Consider the following 17,127-nt stretch of genomic DNA (forward strand, 5'->3'; position numbering starts at 1 on the left):
GGAACCTTCATGAGAGGGGTGGGGCACAGGTTACCATGGCAGCGGGCACTATGAAGTCAGCTTGTGATGTTACCAGAGGAGAGTTCAGGAGGTCGGATGATGGTTGTGCTAACACTGAAGCCTATTGCTCCTGAATGTTATGCTGGAACATTATACAAATAATAGTCTGTTGATTCTCAGAGGGAAGGTATGGGTGAGTGGGTGGGTGGGTGGGTGGGAAGAAATTAACCAAAGAACTTAGATGCATGTATGTATAACCCATGGACACAGACAATAGTGTGGTGAAGGCCTGGGGAGGGTGGGTGGGTGTGGGGTCGAAGGAGTCAGTGGGGGAAAAAGAGGACACCTGTAATACTTTCAACAATAAAGATAAATTTAAAAAAAATGATAGTGATGGATGACCAGTTGTGACCTAGCGCTGTAATTATTTCCCATCCCGTAAGGACAGTGAAGATCATTTCATCTCCGATTTAGAAAGCCCTTTAGGGTCCTGTAGAGGAGAGATGAAATGGATGGCAATGAGGAGCTCCTGGGATGCTTCCCAGGCATTTGCAAGCAGGGAGGGGAGAGAACCACCATTGTTCCATTTTATTTGTTGATATTTAAGTAACAAACAGGAGTGTATTGCTTCTTTGTGATTCTAAAATACCAAGATTCACATGAGAGAAGACTTTGATGACCCAAATTAAAGGAGTGTGTGATCCTCTCTGTTCACCCGAGGAGCTCCCGTGTCCTGCAGCTGTTAGCCCTCCTGACACTAGAATGTTCACTCTGTGTAGTAATCATTCCACTTTTCTGCTTCTCCCCTCCCCTGGAAGCCAGGCTCGGGGAGGCCTGGTGGGCTTTTCTGCACACTGCCAGGGCTCTTGGTCACTTATTACACTTTCATTTTTTTTCAGTCCTCACCTGAGGATATTTTTTCCATTGCTTTTTCAGAGATAATGGGAGGGGGGCAGGGGGAGAGAGAGAGAGAGAGAGAGAGAGAGAAACATTGATGTGAGAGAGACACATCGATTGGTTACCTCCCACACTCGCCCTGATCAGGGCCAGGATCAAGCCTGCAACCGAGGTATATGCTCTTGGCCAGAATCAAACCCGGGACCCTTTAATCAGAGGGCTGACACTCTCACCGCTGAGCCAAACCGGCCAGGGCACTTACTACTTTCTGAGCCCTGCAGGGCCAGGCCCGGGAACAGAAGACAGGAATGGGCTTGGTTCTCCTGGGCTGGTGCTGGTGGGTGAGTGGCCGCCATGGCTGCTGCCCCTCAGCTCTGGGGCCAGCTGTGTGGGGGTGGGACTGTGCGGTGGGTGGGGAGTGACAGATTGGGTCTCGGAGGACAAAGCGATGCTGATGTATGATGTATGCACGTGGCCAGACCCAGGGCTCAGGCCCAGCAGCCCCTGGCACTCAGCAGGTGGGCAAAGAGTAAAGAAATATTTCACTGTGTTTTCTTTCTTGTAGGCATGGACGGGTTTTTAAGATGTGATGAGAGACAGAGATTAGCCAAAGAAAGACGCGAAGAAAGAGAAAAGTGTATTGGTAAGTTGTGCACTTGGGCAGTGTAGGTCCAAGGAAGCAGAGATATGGCCGTGTCTTCCCTCAAGAGCCTTAGAAATCTGGGACTGAATTGGAAGAGAGTTAGGACAATTGGTAGACGAACGTGGAGAATTGGGGGCGAACCCACACTGTGATTGGCATGGTCACAATTATGTGATTCTTAGAACAGTTCCTTGACTCGCCTAGCAAACGCTGAGCATGTGCTGTGTTCCAGGCCACATGCTGGGGGCTGCAGAGAGCATGAAGAACAAGAGCCTGAGAAGTGCTCACTGCCCTCGCTTCTCGGGTGTCCACTGTGTGCGCTCACTCTCTCTGGGGCATCTGAAAGGGCCAGTTGAGACATTATTTGTGTTAAGGTAGGAAACCTGGTTGAGAAATGCTGTCTTACCTCTTGCAGACTGTAGATGGATAAGTAGGGCGTGTCCCTACATGGTGCTCTGAAGTAGATAGTGAACCCTCCCCCCATTGGGACAAATGAGGAGCTTTCAAGTTCTTGACTGCCTCCTGCTGGTTAGCACAGGCATTGAGCCCTCCAGGGAGCTCTTCCCTGAGGGCCAGGTGGATGGAGTTAAGGCCCCTTTATTAATTGTTTTGTGGGGGCCAAGCTTATTCATGTGTTTACCTCCTCGTCTAGCTCGGTGACTGGTGCGTGATGCATGCACAGTTAACATGTTTTGAATGATCATAGCCTTACAGCTCTCATTTCTCAACCAGTGTATGGCTTACCCAGCATGACAAGACTGACTCGAGGACAACAATGATAGTCGGAGCTGCCACGTGTAGGGGCACTTACTGTACACTTTCCATGCATTGTCTCGTTCGATCTTCACAGCACTGGGATGTTGCAAACGTGACTGTCTCCATGTCACAGAGGAGGACACCAAAGCAGAGGTTGTGCGCTTAGCAGGCCAAGGTCACCCAGCTAGTGGCAGAGCTGCCAGGACTCCTCATCTCAGTCACTGTGGCCTCAGCTCCCACCAGGCCCTTTTTTTGCTCTCATTCTTGCTTCTGCATTGTTGGGCTTAATCCAGATGGTGTGGAGTGCTCTGGTAATGCCACCTTTCTTCTGTTTTTCTTCCCCCAGCTGCCCGGGAGCAACAGTTTCTGGAGAAACAGAAAAGAGCCAAGCTCCAGTATGAAAAGCAAATGGAAGAGCGATGGCGGAAACTGGAGGAGCAGCGGCGCCGAGAGAACCAGAAGAGGGCTGCCGTGGAAGAGAAGAGGAGGCAGAAGCTCCGGGAGGATGGGGTAAGGTCCCCAGACCCCCAGGCTGTCTGAGCAGCTCACACAGGGCTTGGTTCTCAGGGCACCTGTGTGTCCTTCCCAGTTCTTTGGTACAAGGTACAAGAGTGATCTGCTCCTAAGCTCTCTCCTGGGTGGCTCACAATGCCTTCTTTTACCAGCATGACACTATACAGTGGGAGCAGCAGTAGACTAGGGACAAAGAGACTTATCCATTCAACTCAGCTGTTCATTTGCTGTGTGACTTCGGGCAAGCCACTTGGCCTCTCTGGGCCTTGAATTGCTTGTCTCTGAAAGGAGTAGGTTGGATTTGGCAGTCTCCAAGGCTTCTTCCAGGCTTAACCATCTCTGACTCTAGGACTCAGGGGATTGTGGATAGGCGGCGGGTGGTGGAGGCCTGAGGGTTCTGCTGGAGGTCCAAGCCTGCAGGGCAGACAAGAGGCTTGAGGAAGAGCTGTGAGGGTGGAAGAGAACTTGATCCTTTTACCACTGGAAAAATTCAAATAGTGTGCCTTTAAATCCAAAGATGCTAGTATATTTAAATTTTAATGCAGTTCCTTGCTTTAATCATCCTTTCTCTCCAGTTACCTTTTAAAAAAGAAATGGAATATAATTACCCCTACAGAGTCTTTTATTACTAAACTTTGAAAATATATTTGGAAAGCATTTTTGGGGTATAGATTTTCTTAACAAGTATATTTTCAGGATGTAGTCATAGCCTTGGATCAGGTGATGATCATTTTTTATTCATAAGGCATAATGACTCATCATCCAGTATGAACAACAGAGAGGTTTGTTGATTGCCAACACTAGAGGATACAGAAATAGTTCTATAAATTCAGTATTTTTTAAATCTCTGAATGGTTTATCATGATATACCTTCACCCTTTCCTCTTTTAATAATTTAAAAAACATGAACATGCGTGCACACGCACAATTATATTCATCTTTGCCCACAAAGCATGCGTTTACATGGCAATTTATTTGTTCCTCTTAGCAGATGAAGGTCTAAGCGAAGGTCTTAGCCACAGTTCGCTGTTGCAGGCTGCAGCCTGATCACTGTGTGGCTTCATCTGCTCCTGATGCAAATCCCTGCTCTGCCACTAGGCAGCCGGTAGCCAGGGGCAAGTTACCTAGCCCCTTATAACCCTGTAACTCAGTCTCCTCAGCACAAAACAGGTGGTCTCAGGAATTAAGGAGGTGACTTTTGTGAAAGTGCCCAGAAAGCACGTAGCAGAGAGTAATGCTCAGAAATGTGTGATTCCCTTCAGTGACTTCAGCTGACCTGGGCTGAAACAAGGTCAAGAGGGAGCTACCCAGAAAAGATTACGGCACAAAGTCTATAGACTAAGAAGAAATCCACAGTGTACTAGGCCGCTTCGGTAACCCTCGACAGACCTGCCCTTTCCCAGCCTGTGTGTATTTGTTGTGAGTCACTGGACTCGCCCATTTGCTTCCCATCCTCCATTCCTTGACTCACAGCTTGTCCCCTTCCTCCCTGCTCTCTCCACTTTGATTCCTGGCATCCTGCTGGCTTGCTGATTCCAGAGCAAGTGTGACTCCTGCTTCCACGAAGGGGCACTGTGCAGTCACAGGAGACTTCCCAAGCCTCTGGCACACCTGATGGTGTCACAGGGGTCCACCTTGGAGGCACCCCTGTCCGTAGCTTTTCTCATTGAACCGTGGCACTGGAGGCATTTGAAATCAAGCTCTCAGACTTCCTGCTCTTGCAGATGAGGGAATGTTAGGCCAGATGGTTGGTCCTGATGCAGCTGACTTTTCAGTGGTTGCGCATCCTGCTAATTTTTTGCTCTGTGTGCTCCCTTTCATCCCTAGCATGGTGATGGCGGGGAACAGGGGATGCTGCCTCTCGTCAGCATAAACACAAGCCAAGCTTGCTTCCCTCTTTTCCCCAGACTCAGCAGGGCAGGGCTGAGAGCTGGGTCTCCTGTGGTTGAGGAGCAACGTAGCAAGACAGGGAAGCAGCAGCCTCTCTCTGCCACCTGCTCCTACCCTTGGGGCCCCGGGCGAGCCCTGTGGAGCCTAGGGACTTTCCACATGCAGGCTGGCCTGCTAACGACGCTGGCTTTGGCTCTGCTTGTGCAGAGGCCTGTTTGGCATGCTCATGGGTTATCTTTGGAGAAAATGGGTAAGTCTACATTGCAAGAGTGCCTTTCCTAAGGAAACCCTCTGCATATGGCCCCAGGGGTCACCGGAGATCTTTGGGAGGGCCGCGGCCTGCCTGGTACACAGCTGTGGAGAGTCTCCATCTTCTTGTCAGTGGCAGATTTCAGTCTTTTTGTCATGCTTTGTCTCCGTCAGCCAGGGAGAAGCCTCTGCAGGGCTTCATTCCACTGCGGCCCATTTTGCCTCTTAAGGTTATTGGAAAGTGGGTTGCCCACCAAGTCCTGCCTCTGTGGGTCTGATATTAATTAGGAGCTTGTAAAAGGCCCGCTGACTCCCCATCTTCCCCCAGCCCCATCCCAGTGCCATGTCCCCAGGGTTGCCGTGATGGTGCTCTTGATGACTTTTCACATCCATATGAGTGAGCCCCAGACTCAGCCTGGAGGCCTCCTGTCTGCCAACAGAGAAGTGGGCACCATGGACAGCCTTGCTCCTGGGGTCTGGAGGGCTGGAGGCTGGTCAGGCCTGTCCTGGGGAAGGGACCATCCAGTATGCACTGGAGGCTGCCTTTTCCTCAAGGCAGATTCCTCCAACCCTCTCATGCCCCAGGGATCGAGCTTCTGGAATAAGCCCTTGTCACCTACCTGGAATAGGGCTGACAACACAGTGTGGTCACCCACCCTCCGCTTGGGAAGAATGGCTTCCTGACGAGAGGCCCTGGAAAATGGGGTCTGGCTAAGCCAATTCTGTGTTCCTCATGCTAAACAGATAACCAGGAAAGGCCTCTGGCAATGAATAGCTTCATCTCTGTAAGTTATTTGGATACATCACAACTTCTCATAGTGATATTGATTAATACCTAACTAGACCCACCAGGCTGAGTGTAAAAAAAGACAAATTTCTGAACTCAACCTAAACAAAAACTTCACTAAGCTGAGGGCTGGCCCTCGCAGGCACTGGCTGGTATGGGGCCATGGTGACTGCATGGCCTTTCTTGTCAGGGGTGGACGTCTGTTTGTAGAGAGAAAGACCCTCTGCTGAGGACCACTTGGGAGCTTGTCCCACACTGTCATCTCCAGAACATGTATAGTAAGGGCACTGGAAAAGGCCCAGCCAGCCCTCCTCTCCTGCCAGAGCTGGCTAGCTGGGTAGCAGTTCCCAAGCTAGGCCAGCTCAGCAGGTCACCCTGGTCGTGATTCTCCTCTGAGTTCATACAGGCAGATCTAGGGCCAGAGCTCAAGGGGTCAAGGGTGAGGTCTCCTTATTCTTTCCTTCTACTAAGCCCCACCCAATAAAGGACATTCTAGCGACAAGAATCTGCCTTGCCCTTTCCCCATCCTCTATCGACCATCTGGAGAACCAGAGCTTGGCAGGAATCGAGCTATGTGGTATGCAGCTCTAATAGTTATTAATACTGATGTGAGGGAACTTTCTCAACTGCCCTCTCATGCTCAGCCTTTCCTCTAACCAGTGCTTCTGGAAGTATAGCCTCAGGACCAGCAGTACCTACATTGCCTGGGACTTCATCAGAAATGCAAATTCTCAACAGGTTCCATCCCAGAGATTTGGTGGGGCCCAGCAATGGTGTCCTAACAAGCAGTGCAGGGGACTCTGATACAGGCTCACTCGAGTTGGAGAACCACTGCTCAGACTGCCCTGTCGATAATCCTCCTCTTCAAATTCAGATTCAGTTAGCATTGGCTCAGGATTTACTGTGCTAGTTATTATCTTGTACACTTGAATGGTCTGCTGATATAGGTAATATCCCCATTTTATAGATGAGGAAACTGATGCCCAAGGATCTTAAACATACTCAAGGTGACAAGGGTAAAAAGTGGCAGGCAGAGGTAGGATTTGAATCCATACCTCCTGACTCCAAATCTAGTATTCTTTCCATTCCATCACGTGAAGGAATAGGAAGATACTAGGTAGTACTGACCTGTGTAAACTAACCTCTGAGAAAGCAAAGTGAACCAGTTTTGTTTTGATGTTTGAATCACCTCATTCTGGACAACTTTGGGTTCTATAAATCCCCTTACCATAGAGCTTGGTTACTATCTATTTTTCATCATCTCTCCAAAAGTGGGTGACACAAAGTGATTGTGTCTTCTCTCAGTGATAACTTCATTTTCATAAGCCTATAAACAGTTCAAAGGAATGAATCTCTAATGGTGGAATTTAGAGCTCCCTCAGTGGATTGGGAGTAGATGGAGAGGTGTTTTTTCTAAAGGTAACTGAATAGTCCAAGAGTAGGTCTGGCTTTGAGTGATCATTCCCTTCTAATTATGCCCCTAGATAGCTGCTCGGTGGTAAGGTTGGCCCAGAGTCTTAGTGTTCTTTCCTCTCATTGGTCTCCTAGTAGATGAGGGACTACCTCGTGAGGTCCTGGCATGTAGGAAATCTCCCATAACCCACTCAATACTAGATTTACTCTGAGGTGCAAGGCTTCAGCACTTAAATTAGGTCACTAGTTAAATACTTTATGTTAAATCCATGTAACGAAATACTATTCAGCCCCAGTCTTGATCAACCATACCTCAAGCTTCAAATAGTCAAGATGTTCAAGTCCCTCAATGCCCCAGCTTTTCTCAGACAGATCCCCGGGGTTGGCTGTCAGAATTTAATGGGCCCCAGGTCGTGAGGACAGGACTCTGCCAGGAAATGCACACTCATGATTGTAGAATCTCAGCCAAATACAAGAGCAAATTCCAATCTGATATTTACTGGAGGAAAAAAATCCCTTTTCTGCTCTCAGGTCCCCGGAGAGGCTGTCTCTTAGCAAAGTGTTGTTCAGAGAGAAATTCTGCAGAGGAGGCTGAGATGTGAAGAATGCTCAACTCATCCCTCTGGTGTAGACAAAGGATAGGTCCAGGCACCTCCTAAGTGACCTCTGTGTTTCTAGTGAGTGAAATAAGGGAGCCTTGCCCGATCCTTAAGTCAGGGTTACTTGGTTAGTGCTGCCCTAAATTAATTTGGCTTGCTTATTGAAGCCAGTTGTAAAGAGTATCTTTCGGTTTTGGAGTCAGGCTAGGATTAGCCCAGTTCCTGGAGCACCTCAGGTGGGTTTTATGAGGGTGAAAGGGTGTCAGCATAACTGTTTATCTTGCTTCGGCCTTCTCCATGGGGAGGTAGGGAGAGGGTCTAGTATTTGCAGCGTCATTGGGGCAGTGAGGAGTGTAGAACTGAAACTCCAGTGCCAGGGAAGTACTTGCCAGCAATCAGGCCCAACCTTCTGAAAGTGACAATTGGGTTAATACAGGAGAGTGCTTTTGATAAATGCTCTGTTAAGAGAAGTCCGTGTTTTTCTCTTCTGGCTAAAAACTGCTGAGTTCTCCCTCCCCTCCTCCCATCCAACTCTGAGAAGGCACAGATGCTGTATTTTGTGGCCAGAAACTTCCCTACTCTTGTCTCCTCTAACTTTTGAAATATGTAGCATTATCTCCAGAAGACTATAGAGCAGAAAAGTGTTACAATGTAGAAAACAGTGGATTCCCCTTTAAGAAATGCTAAGATGAAAATGGGCTTTGCAAAATAAATCTCTCAGTCATGTAGCAACCCCAAAAGTTAGGCTTCTGGTTATAAAATTCAAATTATATTTTAATATAAATGTTCTCAAATCAGAATGCTTTATGCATTTCAACTAGAGAGCATTTGGTTGTTTCTAGAACACAACTCCAGTTCTCCTAGTAGGTGGAGCAAACTGGGACTTGAGACAGGCCTCAAGGAGTTAATGCTTGTCTGGGCCTGGCTGCACAGCCTCTCCCAGGGGTGAGGTGTTGGGGCTGGGAACGCACCAGCTGCCTTGTTTACTCTCCCAGCTGCATTGTTTACTATCATTGTTTACTATCCACCCACTGAGAAGGCGCTGTGTGTGCGTGGCGGAGAGCACCTGTGCCTGGGTTTTGGCTGCTGAGCCCAGAGCCCCATTTGGTGACTCATCCTAGCGCTGAGTCTGGTGTTAATTTTGCTCTCCCTTGCACCACCTGGGCAGGAGCGGCTGGAGGCGATGCTGCGCAGGTCCCTGGAGCGTTCCCAGCAGCTAGAGCTGAAGAAGAGGTACTCCTGGGGAGGAGCATCACCGGCAGTGGCAGTCGGGCCTGGAGGACGTGATGGTGAGTTTAGGGCTGTCCCTGCATTGCAGGGCCCCACAGCCTACAGGGCCTGGGGGATGCTTTGTACCAGTCTGCAGGTACCTTTTTCAGATGTAATGTTTCAAACTGCCAAACTTCCTGTGTATGCATTTCTTGTGAAGGGGATCTGTGTATTCTTTTTTGCTAGCAAGCAGCAATTGATACAATAACTGGGCTGTGAGGTAAAGCAAAAGAAAAGCAAAGAAATTGAATGCAGAGTCTAGTTAACCGGCTCCACCCAGCAAGCCCTGGGACAGTCTGATTTCAGGGCAGGGGGATGGCAGCGCTACAGCATGACCCACAGAGGCTGAGCAGCAGTTACCTTCTCAAAAGGGGGTAGGGGCTTTCCCTCCTCGTTAATTTTTGTTGTTTCTATTTTGTTTGAAGATGACTTATTTATTTCATTATCTAGTTCGTACTCATTTTAAAATTTTAAAATCTTTAATTGAATGTATGGATTGTTACCAGTCTGAGTGGCCTTCCCCCCTTCAATGTCTTACCTTTTGTCATCTTCTTATCCAGGAGTTGTGTACTAGCTCTTCCTGAAAGCAGATGGATTTACATTTATATTACAGCTTCTTGACTTTGCTGTATTGGGCATTTAACCTTTTGTCAGTGAATATACTTTGTTTTTTCTGTTTGTGAGAAGTCAACCCATTTCAGTTACTTTCCTAATTTCCTAAGTAGGAACTAAGTCAACCAGAAAGTGGGACCTTTTCTTTTACCTCTCTTTGTTTTGATTTTTTGCTGTATAGGTGAATCAGAAAATACTCCACCCCCTCCTCTAGGTTTAGCAGCCAGCAATACCCTTCCTCCGGATCCAGGGACCACTGCCGCCTCTGAGTCCACCAATGGTATATCCGAGCATCACTGTGCCATGGCATTTTGTGATGACTGTTCCCATCACCCTCCTCCATCACTGTGTCTGTCTCAAGCACTTTTACAGTTCTTAGTCTGACCCCTTAGAACTTTTTTTCTAGTGATGTGGATGACATGCTCATATTCCTTTGTTCCTGTCAGCATGGAGCTGTGCATGCCTTACATCCTAGTGCCCTGGAAACATTTCATCCTTAGCTCTCTAACTTTTGTCTTAAATCTTGTTAATGTTGACTTTTGTTCATTCAGATCTTTCACACTCATTAATCATTGCTTTGGGCACTAAGTAGTATTGTGTTTTAGTCACTTCTGGTTAATTACTGAGTTCTGGGTGTTAATGTGATGGATTCCTGGAGAGGTGTTTGAGAGGGAGTGGTAGGGAGTTTATCAGTACTAACCCTGGGGATCCAAACAAGGAGATCAGCGGGCTGGGTTCTGGATTTCACCTCTCTGATAGGCTCTCTGCTTTCGATACAGGCTTGGGCAATTCTTAGGGTCTAGACTCTAGATCAAGAACAGAATTAGCAAACCTTTGTTCCCATTTAATGACGACTTTAGAAATTCAACCCATCTTTGGCTGGCAAAGAAAAAACAAAGTAAAAGAGATGCACTATTTACCAGCCATGCACAGGTCAGTTTATAGCAGTAGGAATAAATATCCTTGCTCTCCAGCATTCCTCTGACAAAGAATAATTTTTATGGGTGTTACTGAGTGGCAGAGGCTTTGCTGCACAGGCTGAGGGAGCTGTAGTGGAGGCACTGGCCTCCCCTTGACAGAGAGGGGCAGGTGGAGTTGATAATTAACTCTTGGGAATCGCACCCAGGGCCCAGGCCAGGGTGAGGTAAGTGTACCCAACTCAGGTACACAATTTAAGGGAGCACCAAAAATCTCACTATATCGAGATAAAATAATATTTTAATAAATCAAAATTAATGCAGAACAATCCATGATGGACAAAAATATTGAATTTCTAAAGACCAGTGCCATGCAGAGCCACACTGGAACCTGAGGCAAAGGGGGGGGGGATGTGTACCCCGATCTATGGCTTTATGTAATTCCCAAGTTAATTATCTTTGAGAATATTAAAGTAGTTGCCAAAATACTGAAAAATTGAAAAGCAGGTGTATTAAAACACACATAATTGTAAGTTTATTTTATTTATACCAAAACAATTTATTATAATTTTATTTCAGCTTAAGTCAATTAGAAATTTTTTAAGATCGTCACTTGGTCAGAAGAACTAGTCAAACACAGCAGTTCTCTCATTTGAAAACATGAGGAGAGGAGCAGATTTTGAAAGTCTTGTTGATGAGTTTAGTTTGCTGCCTTTCAAGCCAGGGTACACATCTTTCCTTTTGCCCTGGGCTCCGATATGGCTTGGCAGGCACCGCCTGTACCTCTTCATTTGCTGTAATGGTTTCATTTAGAAACCACTCTAAAATAATGGCTGGAACTCAAGAACACCAAACCCGGGACCACATGTTACCATTCTAACCATAAGCAATTACAGCATTTGAGAAAAGGCCATGGTGACCCCATCTCTTGATAAGAGGAGGGAAACAGCTACTAAAGGTTGTTCTGCTTTAACTAGAGCTCCCCTCCTTACAAATGGCTTCTCTCTCCCACCTGAGCTGTAGACAGCCCTCAGAAAAAGTGTGGTTCCCACTCATGCACTCAGGCCATAGAACATTTTCTGGGGGTTATTTGTCTCTGGGTTCTGATTGGTGTTGTTTTTGTGTGGTCTGAACATACTGAATAAAAGCCCCTGGACACAAGGAAATAAGTGATTTGCTGATGGGATTAGCATGCCTTTAGTTGAACAGTGCAGTGAGGTGGTAGAGAAGCTCTTGCTTCAGTCCTGCGGCTGCTGTGGCCTGGGTGTTTCCTGACAGGCAGGTAGATGGGAGGACGCTGGAGGCAGTGTGCTGTGTCACAGCAGCTTCGGAGGCACGTGGATGGGGACAGGAAGAATGCTGGGGGGTTGGGGAGTGGTTCTCAGTCTACAGTGGCATGGTACCAGTGTCTTTACTGCATTTCTCTGCAGCGCGCGACAGCCTTTCAGCATCAGCTATGAATCTGCCCAAGCAGACGGAGCCCATGAGCAAGCGCCTGTCTTCATCCACCGCGGCAATATCCAGCTCCCCAGAACGAGGCAAGTGAGCACGGAGACCTGATCTCCAGTTGTGTTCTTTCTAGTGCGAGCGTCTTAATGTCGGTCTTCGTGAGAGCTCCTAGTGAGCCTTCTGCAAACACTGCCATTATCCTAGTCTTGTGGTCTGAATGTGAGGACCACAATGGGACTTTGGAAAGTGGCACCACCCTTTAGAGCCAGGTCATGGCTGTATAGAGATAGGAATTACTGCTTTTCTCCCACCTGAAAGAGACTGTTCCATCTCCCACCATGCATGCAGGAGTTATCCTGTCCTAGAATTAATTGGCTGGTGGGCAGATGTGCCCATTAAAAAAGTAACTGCCCAGCTATTGGTGTGATGTAATTGATTAGCCAGAAACAGCAGAATTGATGAGGCAGAGGCACGTGGGAGACTTAGATGAGTGAAAAAATTGGGCTCTGCTTCTGCCTGTGCTTTGTGGGCCTGCCCAAGCCGTTCAGAATTAATATGAAGCCTTTAAAAGGGGGAAAGGGTGGGTGGCCTTTTCCTGCACTCTGCTTTGAGGTGGGAGATGCTATGTATAGGTCACGTGCCAGTGCCAGAAATGGAGTAGATTGAAAACTTCCCGAGTTCTAGTGGAGGCTCAGATAAGTCATTAAAAGTCTGAACTGAGACCTTTTAGCACATGCAGGTTAAGGAAGCAGGGAAGCTAAGCTGTCCATGCATCAAAACTGTATTTTAAAGCATCGCTGAAGAGGTATCAGGTGCCAGTGGAATATTTTAAACATCAAGTCATCACCAAAGGGCCAGAAGAAGGATATTTGTGACTTTGAAGAAGCCAGTATGTCTTCCTAGTTGTTTTTCAATGGCACTGACCTTGCACCTCCAGCATGGAGACCTGTCATGCGTGTCAGAGACCCCTTTCAGTGTGGCTGATCTCGGATTAGTTCATGGTTAAGCACTGGAAACCTGGAGTTGATTAAGAGCTGGATGAGAAAATGTATACATGTTCTTAAATCCATAGAACTGTTGCATTAGTGAGTGTATTCCATAATTTTTCATGAACTCACATGCTTCCAAGTTGATGTTAAATTCATATTTTCATTGATTAGAAAGCAAAGATTGGCAGCTAAATTATCTGCTTGTGAACTATGAATTGAAAATTTGAATACCCAAACCATTTACTGGCTACTGGGTACCCAAAGCGTACAGAGTAATGGAAAAGTTCATCCATTACCTTATAATACATTCCAAAACCATCAGAATGACATTTAAGTCACTGAATTTTAGATTATGAATATTATTACTTCCATGAAAGCTGATAATCAGTTGGCTATTTTTATTTTTGTGCTTATTTAATTTTGCCCTTATTTACATGGAAAAATAGGAAAGGATGCATATTTACACACAAGCAAAATCAGTGTCCTATGAAATATTCTTTACAGAGGACCTAAAACAAGTGTTTTGTAGAAGTAATCTTTTTTCAATGTTAGATCTACTTGGTGAGTAAATGGTTTCTTGAGTCCATATTATGTTCTGGAAGATGGGCTAATTCTCTTAGAGTGATACAGGTAACACTGTAATAGCATATTGAATGAATTTGGGCACTGCAAGAGAATTAATGCACTCTTTCACACTAAATGACACATCATTTGTTTTATTTTACTATGACAAATTCTGAAGTCATCCTGTGCTAGAATATTTTTATTTTCCACATTCGTTCTACCACCTAAAAGTTAATTTGCATCATGCACTGTGTTGTTTTAAACATTTTATTTTGTTTTGTTTTAATTTTGCTTTTTAAATTTTTTATTTGATTCCATTCCTCAGCTCAACGCATGCACATTACTCCCACGGAAAACTTTCTCGTTATGCGACTGTTGGCACCCACACAGGCTTCTTTAGCCAGAAGCAGAAGTGCATTCATAGTCCCTGAGCAGGCCAGTGACTCAGGTAAAAGAGGCCAAGCTGGTGACACTAAGGACAATGCCAGAAGTGGTGTTGGCTATCCTATAAGTTATTCCTGAATTTTTGTAGTTCGCTTCATACTTGCTGGCTTTGTGAAATGTCTGCCCACCAGTGTTTTCCTATTGCTATGTTTCTTTTAAGTGTCACAAAGGTGAGTAAATTATTTTGTCATTGAAGGCATGTGGATTAGGAAAAAAATCCATTTCATGAGCTATGGAGGTTAGACTTTTTAAAGAGACGGTTTGGCAAAGCTCCCTTTAACCCAATCTCTGGGCTTCTATAAACAACTCCACCACTTAACTATTTCTTACCACTTTGGATAAAGTAATCTCTCTAAGCCTCAGTTTTCCCATCTATAAAATGGAGTTATATTACATTGTCATGAGGATTAAATGAGATTGGCACAGTAAGAGAGCTTAACAAATGTCAAGGACTGATCCATGCACCTGCAGCATTGGCATCACACCAGAGATTGTTAGGAAGGCAGACTCCAGGACCCACCAGACCTGCATGCTATAATCAGAAACCCTGGGCCATACCATCAAAACCCTTCCTTGACCAAAGTGGGTCAACTCATTATGGCATGATTAATGAGGGCTGGTGTGCTCCGTTTGCACATGAGCAATGCTGTGTCCACATTAAGGTAGGTCTGGTCTCCGTTCTCAAGATAATGTATTCAGTGAGGTGATGTATAAATGACATAATTCTCTACCTAGTTCTGGCTGTTCCTGAGTAGTGCTGTTTCTGCAAAGAAGATATACAATAAGCACAACAGATGTTCAGCATAATTAGTCATTAGGGAAATGTTAATCACAATCACAATGAGATACCACTTGACGTTTTATTAGACTGGTTAAAATTCAAAGAGAAAAAGGAAAATAAGTGTTGGTGAGGATATGGAGAAACTGTAACCTTCATACATTGCTGGTGGAAATGAAAAAATGATCCAATCACTTTAGAAAACAGCCTGGCCAAGTTTCTCAAAAAGTTAATCAGAGTTACCATATGACCCAGCAATTCCACCTTAGGTATAGAGCCGAGGAAATTGAACACACATGTTCACACCAAAACTTGTACACAAGTGTTCTTAGCAGCATTTTTCATTATAGACAAAGTGTAAATAACTCAGATGTTCATCAACAGATGAATTGGTAAATGAAATTGTGGTATCCATAAAGTGGAATATTAGTCAGCTATAAAAAGGAATGAATTACTGATTCATGCTACATGATGAACCTTGAAAACATGTTCAGTGAAAGAAGCCAGACACAAAATGCCACAAATTGTATGTTTCCATTTATATGAAATGTTCAGAATGGGCAAATCCAGAGACAGTAAATTAGTAGTTGCTAGGGAATGGAGGAGGCAGGGGAAGGTGAATGAATGCTTAATGAGTACAGGGGTTCCTTTGGGGGTGTTGAAAATGTTCTAGAATTAGACTATAGTTATGGTTGCACAATGTTGTGAATATACTAAAAAATGGTAAATTTTAGAAGGGTGAATTTTATGGTATGTGAATTATGTTTCGTACAAATAAAGAAGTTCCTGGGAAGCAGGAAGTATTCCCATTTTGAGAAGAAGGATATGTCAGGAGGTCCCCAAGACCACTCCCAGGGTCAGTGACTCTACGAGGACTCATAGCTATGATTTATTACAGGGAAAAGGCACATGGGACAAAGTCTGGGGAAGACTAGGTACAAGCTTCCAGAGTCCTCTCCCAGGATAGTGACACAGGACATGTTCTCCCAGCAATGAGTTGTGACCTGTGTGAAATGTTGCCGACCAGGAAAGCGCATTAGAGACTCAGTGCCTAGGGTTTTTATTGGGAGCTGGCCCTGAAGGCACCCCCACCAGGCACATACCCGCATTCTGGACTCAGAAGGGCAGCAGAAGTCACGTTGTTTGTACTAACAGCTTAGGTGCAGTGAGCTACTCTTCACTTAGTGGTGAGAACCCTCCTGAAACCTGAGTTCCCAGATGCTGACCAAGGTCCAACCTTGTAAACAGTTCTTTCCAAAGACAGTCAGGCCTGCTATGTTAGCTCTTTCTACACAAGGAAGTTGACATTTAGAGAGGTTAAGTAACCTGCCCGCGGTGATCCAGCTGTTAGGTGGACAGTGTTTGGTCTGTCTGGCCCCAATGTCTGGATTTTGAGCTCCTGAAATGAACTGGACTCTTGAACACTGAGTGTGGGAGTCTTTTAAGATAGTCCTTTCTGTTCACATGGGAAAAAGCATGGTGGTATTCTGAGACTGTGGATTGCCCGTGTCACGTTTTAACAGAAATGTGTTCTTCCCAACTTCTTGCTCACGCTACTTTTTCCGTCTGTGCTCCCTGTCTCTCTGGCTGTCATGCTGTAACTCTCTAGTCTTTCATATCTGTCCTCGTACAGCTACAGCTAGCCCTGTTCAATGCTCCTACAAGTCTTCCCCTACTCGGACCATCGAGAAGAAGAAGACCGCATCCACCTCTAGCGGAGGAGATGCTGGGAAAGGAGCCCCTGCCTCAGCGGAGGCCTCTCGGGTATGTCTACACGCATTCATTCACCTTCGGGACTGCTTGAATTGACAGTGCTCTTCCTCCCTGCGCTTGACCTGGGCCTGTTTCAGTCAATGTCCAGGGACCGCTCAAGGGGCAGATTTGGTTTAAAATTTCACTCAACCTTTGAAAATCATTTTGCTTTTTGTATTCTTCTAAATCTTGTAGTGCCTTAGAGCAAATTCCTAAAGATCTTGTCCTCCTCACAGCCTGCCCTCCAGAGGCTGGGAGTTAGAAGGAAGGTTCTGAGTGTCCTCTGCTTCTTTAAGGGTGTCTGAATCTGGATCAGTCTTGCCTCTACAGGCTACCAGAACTGAGGTTCTAGGCCAACTGCCATTCACACAAGTGGCCTTTAGACATTTTTTTCTGTCATACTGACACCATCAGCAAAACAAATGTTGAGCAGGCACTCCCAATTAGGTACATTTATTTAGAAATTATACATACTACACTACTTTTGTTAGTTGTCACTTGTTATGTAACAAATTACTCCAAATCTTAGCAGCTTAAAACAAATGTTTATTACCTCACTGGTTCTTTGGGTCCGAAATTGAGGGTGGCTTAGCTGGGTGCTTCTGG

At 45.8% G+C, this 17,127-nt stretch overlaps 1 protein-coding gene across 1 annotated transcript in view; it reads left to right on the forward strand.

The window, feature by feature from the left end:
- Positions 1–17,127, forward strand: part of MAP7D2 (MAP7 domain containing 2) — a 93,267-nt gene that overhangs the window by 40,635 nt on the left and 35,505 nt on the right. The window contains exons 2-8 of the mRNA XM_087829371.1: positions 1,463–1,540; positions 2,643–2,806; positions 8,916–9,036; positions 9,810–9,977; positions 11,976–12,083; positions 13,873–13,995; positions 16,403–16,533. Coding sequence (XP_087685497.1) covers positions 1,463–1,540; positions 2,643–2,806; positions 8,916–9,036; positions 9,810–9,977; positions 11,976–12,083; positions 13,873–13,995; positions 16,403–16,533 — 893 coding nt within the window. The remainder of the gene's footprint in view (positions 1–1,462; positions 1,541–2,642; positions 2,807–8,915; positions 9,037–9,809; positions 9,978–11,975; positions 12,084–13,872; positions 13,996–16,402; positions 16,534–17,127) is intronic.

The sequence above is a fragment of the Miniopterus natalensis genome, chromosome X, assembly GCF_054644295.1.
Source record: "Miniopterus natalensis isolate mMinNat1 chromosome X, mMinNat1.hap1, whole genome shotgun sequence".
Taxonomy (NCBI): Eukaryota; Metazoa; Chordata; class Mammalia; order Chiroptera; family Miniopteridae; genus Miniopterus; species Miniopterus natalensis.